This window comes from Bison bison, unplaced genomic scaffold (genome assembly GCF_000754665.1).
Source record: "Bison bison bison isolate TAMUID 2011002044 unplaced genomic scaffold, Bison_UMD1.0 scf7180017864302, whole genome shotgun sequence".
Taxonomy (NCBI): Eukaryota; Metazoa; Chordata; class Mammalia; order Artiodactyla; family Bovidae; genus Bison; species Bison bison.
In genome coordinates this window covers 504,151-508,535 of record NW_011494874.1, presented here as the reverse complement: position 1 = coordinate 508,535, position 4,385 = coordinate 504,151, and the positions used below count along the sequence as shown (strand labels likewise).

Below are 4,385 nucleotides of genomic sequence, written 5' to 3'. Positions count from 1 at the left end.
GTGCCAGCTCCTCCGCTCTGAGGCCTCAGCTCCTCGTGGCCGGAGGGCTTGGCCGTCCTCGGAGCCCAGAGCCGGGGTCTGGGCGTCCACGCCTCGCACACCGGGGTGTCTCCCAACACCCACTCCTGAAGGGGCCAGGCTGCATTGCCTCTGCGCTGTGGTCCCGGCCACAGAGCCCTGGGCAGAGGGACGCCGGCGGCGGGGGGCTGGGCTCTGGGGTGGCCGGGGGCGGGGCTTGGCGCCCGCCCTCTGACCCGGCCTCTTGCTTCCCACCCCCACCCCCACGCAGGTGGGCGCTTCTGCTCCTTCTCACCCTGCATTGAGCAGGTGCAGCGCACATGCCAGGCGCTGGCGGCCTGCGGCTTCTCGGAGCTGAGCACCCGGGGGGTCCTGCCGCAGGTCTACAATGTGCGCACCGTCAGCCTGCCCGTGCCCGACCTGGGGGCCCGCCCCGGCCCCGACGCCGCCCCCTTCCGCAGCGGCACGCCCATGAAGGAGACCGTGGGTCACACCGGCTACCTGACCTTCGCCACCAAGACTCCGGGCTAGGGAGCCGCGCCCGGGAGCGCCGGGGGCTGGGAGGCGAGCCTCGGCCTGAGACTGCCTTGTATGGTCAGCCGGCCGCCTGCCAGGGCTGGTGTTTAGAAATGGACCTGCAGCGGGGAGGCTGGGGCGAGGGTGCCTCCCCGGACGGCTGGCAGGGTGACGGGTGGGGGGCTGCCGCCGTGTGCAGCGTCATGGCCCTGGCAGGGAGCGCTCCTGCCTGCGGCCCCCCGGGGTCAGTGTGCCCGTCCTGCCGGCTCGTGGCCTCGCAGTCTTCACTTCCACGGGCTCCTCCGGGTGGGCACATGGCCCCAAACAGGGAGGGTGGAGGAGGAGGCCCGGGACGGTGGCCTTGGGCCCAGGACCCCCACCGCCCAGCTGCCAGCAGAGAGGTGGCTTCAGGCCCGACACCCCCACTGGGCGCTGCACCGGCCGTGTGCCCAGGTTCCCTCCTGGCAGGCCCCATCCGCCACCTGGCTTCTCCACCCAGGAAGCGCCTCCTCCGAGGCCCCGGCCCCGCCAAAGCCTCAGGTGCGGATCACGTGGCGGAGAGCAGAGCCGGGCGTGGGCCTGCCTCCTGGCGGCTGGCGGCGCTAGAGCTGGTCTGTGTGCCTGCCCGGAGGGGACCCGGGGTCCTGGACTGAGCTCCGCGCGGCGCCGCACCGCCTCGCCCGGCCTCCGGTTCTGTGTGGCCTCCCCCAGCACCCTGTTTCACAAAGGGCTGGGGTGCCTGCTCTGGTCTCAGGCCGCCCGCAGGAGCCTCAGTGACCCCTTGTTGGCACGAGAGCAGCTGGTCTGGGGCTGCTGCCCAACCACCCCCGGCGGAGAAATAAACGCTGTTGCCCCCACGCAATGACTGGTCCCCTGGTGCCTCGAGCCTGGTCCTCCGCTCCCTGCAGCACCACCCAGCTGGACCTCACCACATGGCCACCCGGCCCCTGCTTCTTCCTCTCCCAGGGCCACTGCCACGGGGCTGTGGACTCCAGGACAATGGCCTGGGACATGGTGGACAAAGGGGCCAGTGTGAAGCCACCCCCACCCGGCTGCAGAGAGGGCTGCTTGGTCCTGGAGTGGGGGTGGGAGAGGGGAGAGAGCGCCAGCTGTGTGTGTGTGTGTGTGTGTGTGTATTTCCGTCCATGTCTGGCTTGCGGGGGTGTGTGCATCCGTCCATGCATGTCCGGCTGGGCCCGACCTTCCAGGCCTGTTGTTCTGGCCCCAGCCCACCTCCCAGGTTTTGGGGGTCCTTGGGGTTGTGCCAAATGAGGTGAACCTCCAAGAGGACCAGTCTCCTGTTTCATCACAGGGCAGGGTGGCGGGGGGTGGACACCCTGTCTCCTAGGAAGACCTGTGTCCCCTGTGAGACCCTAGGGTCCCCTGAACCCCTTGCTCTGCTCCAGGGGTCATGTCTGCCTTCAAGGACCTGTGCTGACCTCTGACGACAAGTCTAATGTGGGGACAGGAAGGGCCTGGGCTCTCCTTGGCCTTTGGGAAAGGCCCATGGGGTGTACGTGTAGGGGGCAGGCCCTGTGCTGCCTGGGGGAAGGTTCTGGGGCCTGCACCAGGGTCCCCGTGAGCCGGAAGGGAGGCCAGCCCAGGACGGATGACGGGCGTAGGGCCACCAGGTTCGGGGTCAGGATTCCTGGCCTCCTGTCCACGTATGTGGTTATACTTGGCACAGAGCTGCTCTTTTACGGATGGATGGTCCTCCAGCCCCTCGACTGGGCCCACACACGAGCCCCCAGAGCTCCACCAGACCTCGATCCCATCCCAGGGGCTTTAGCCTGGAGCCCCACCTGGCCCTGAGCCAGCAGTGAGCTCCCGCGCACCCTTCAAAGCCCCTCAAGCGTCCTGGTGCCTCTCACCCCTGCCCCCAGGTAGTCTCCCACTCAACGCTTCGCTGCGCCCCGGCACCCCAGCTAGCGATCCCCTGCAGACAGATGGCCAGAAGCCAGGCGGTTCCCTTAAATCCTTCAAATGGGGAGTGTGCCACCCAGGGCCCCTGGTGAGCGAGTGACCGATGAGCAGGTCACTTGGTCACCCCCTCGAGGCAACAGCCTGGGGCTGGTCACAGGACAAGGATTCACCGGGAAAGTCCCGTCCAGCCCCAGACACGCACCCCTGGCCTTCAGTTTTTCCTCGGGAAGTCCTGCACCCACGTGGCCCCGGCCCGAAGGATGTGACGCATCCCCCCGCTCCTGGGCCCAAGCCCCCGAGACAGCTGGCCTGGCTGTGAGACTCACCTGCCCGAGGGCCCCAGGTTGGGATCAGAGCCCACTTCTGTGGGGGCTGCCTCCAGCCAGCTCCCCTGGAAGACCCCAGGCCCTGCCCTTCAGCCCCAGGGTGGGCTGCCCCTGGTCCCCCGAGCCCCCCTCACTCCATCGCCTATCAGAGGGGCTCATGCTCTATGCCCAACCTGGGGCGGTGCGGGTAGGGACCCTGGAGGCAGTACTGGCCTCGCAGGGTGTGGTCAGGGTGGGGGTGGGCTTCCCATCCCTGCCCCGCTCCCCATCCCCTTCTCTCTGCCTCCGTGGCCTCTGTTCTCCCAGGAATGTATGGCTTTCGGGCGTCTAGCCTGTGTGGGAGACAGGTGGGCTGTTTGGGATCCTGGCCCGGGATTGGAGCTGGGGATGGTGCGGCTCCTACCCCTTTCCAGCCCAATGCGTGGGGGGAGAAACAGGCCTGTGTTGCAGAGGTGAGACTGAGATCCGGCCCATCCCATCCACCCGGGACCTCCCACATCTGACGCACTGCCCCACTATGTGGTTGTTGGGTGTGACCACAGAAGCCAAAGAAGAGAGATGGCTGTTGTAATCCTAGAAGGCTCCTTGGAAGAGGTGACAGTCCTGCATGTGGAAGAGCAGATGGGACTTAGAGGCAGGTGAACAGGTGGCCTCCCCAGGCAGGACATCTTCCCATGACCCGGGAGAGTGAGTGGAAAGCGCCAGGAACAGCTGCTTTGGAGCAAAGTTGGATCAGAAGGCAGCCTCTGGCTGGAAACTGCCAGCCACGTTTGCAAGGCTTCTGAGCCCACGCAGATTGCAGGACCAGTGCTCTGCTCTGCCCAGGGGCTGCCGGGCTCCCGTGCCAGCCAGGGTGGTGGTGGTGGGGGTGCCCCTTCCTTCCAGCGGCGCCTCAGGTGAGAGGGTCTCGGGTCGGGGGGTTGGCCCTGCCAGGGGTCTTGGCTCCCAGTGCCCCCAAGAGGGAGCAAGCAAGACCACGGCAACTTTCATCAGCCTCGGACGCCCTCACCCAGCAAACAGGCTGAGCACCCTGGGGCGCTGAGCACCCGGGCCTCCAGGGCAGCCTGTCCTGTCCTCAAGGGCTCAGGGGAACCAGGCACAGACAGTGCAGGCGAGAAGTGCCTGCTCTCAGCAAAGCAAGCAGTGGGGGCAGGGAGGAACAAGAAGGCCTTGCCAGGATGTGGCCTCCGCAGTCACAGGGGAACAAGGACTTTGGATGGGGCCCTGCAGGCCTCCTGTCCCCAGCAGGGATGGCCAGACCCCACGCTGCCCTCCCGAGGATGCGCTTAAGGGCTCAGGCTTCCAGAATCACATCCCCCCTCCCTCCTGCCTGCCTAGGGGGTGCAGGGGAGGGATGGCTGCCAGGAGATGAAGCATCACATGGATGTGTGGACAGTCTGTGTCCAGTGTCTCGCTGATGGTCCGCACCCGTGGGAGCCACCATTGCCTCCAGGAAGACCTGTGATCTTGCTTTTGCCAAGGCCAGAATCTGAGGACGGCTTCTGAATCCGTCTGGGACGTGGCCTCCGCACTTCGTAGCATCGAATAGCTTTTTGCACCTTCAGGGACACTTGCATGTTTATCAGAAGACTTGACACTGAG

General features: G+C 66.5%; 2 protein-coding genes across 2 annotated transcripts in view; both read left to right on the top strand.

The window, feature by feature from the left end:
- The window catches only part of TRMT61A (tRNA methyltransferase 61A), a 6,585-nt gene extending 5,194 nt beyond the window's left edge, over positions 1–1,391 (top strand). The window contains exon 4 of the mRNA XM_010851321.1: positions 290–1,391. Within this exon, the coding sequence (XP_010849623.1) occupies positions 290–549 (260 nt within the window). The 3' untranslated portion in view covers positions 550–1,391. The remainder of the gene's footprint in view (positions 1–289) is intronic.
- On the top strand, positions 557–1,392 carry LOC104996927 (spidroin-2-like). The gene has a single exon (XM_010851322.1). It carries the CDS (start codon positions 648–650, stop codon positions 1,185–1,187), a length of 540 nt encoding a protein of 179 aa, XP_010849624.1. The 5' UTR covers positions 557–647; the 3' UTR covers positions 1,188–1,392.
- Positions 1,393–4,385: the final 2,993 nt, after the last annotated feature.

What these genes read in the sequence shown, in the direction of transcription:
- LOC104996927 (XM_010851322.1), top strand. Translation starts at nt 648, where the DNA reads ATGGACCTGCAGCGGGGAGGCTGGGGCGAGGGTGCCTCCCCGGACGGC.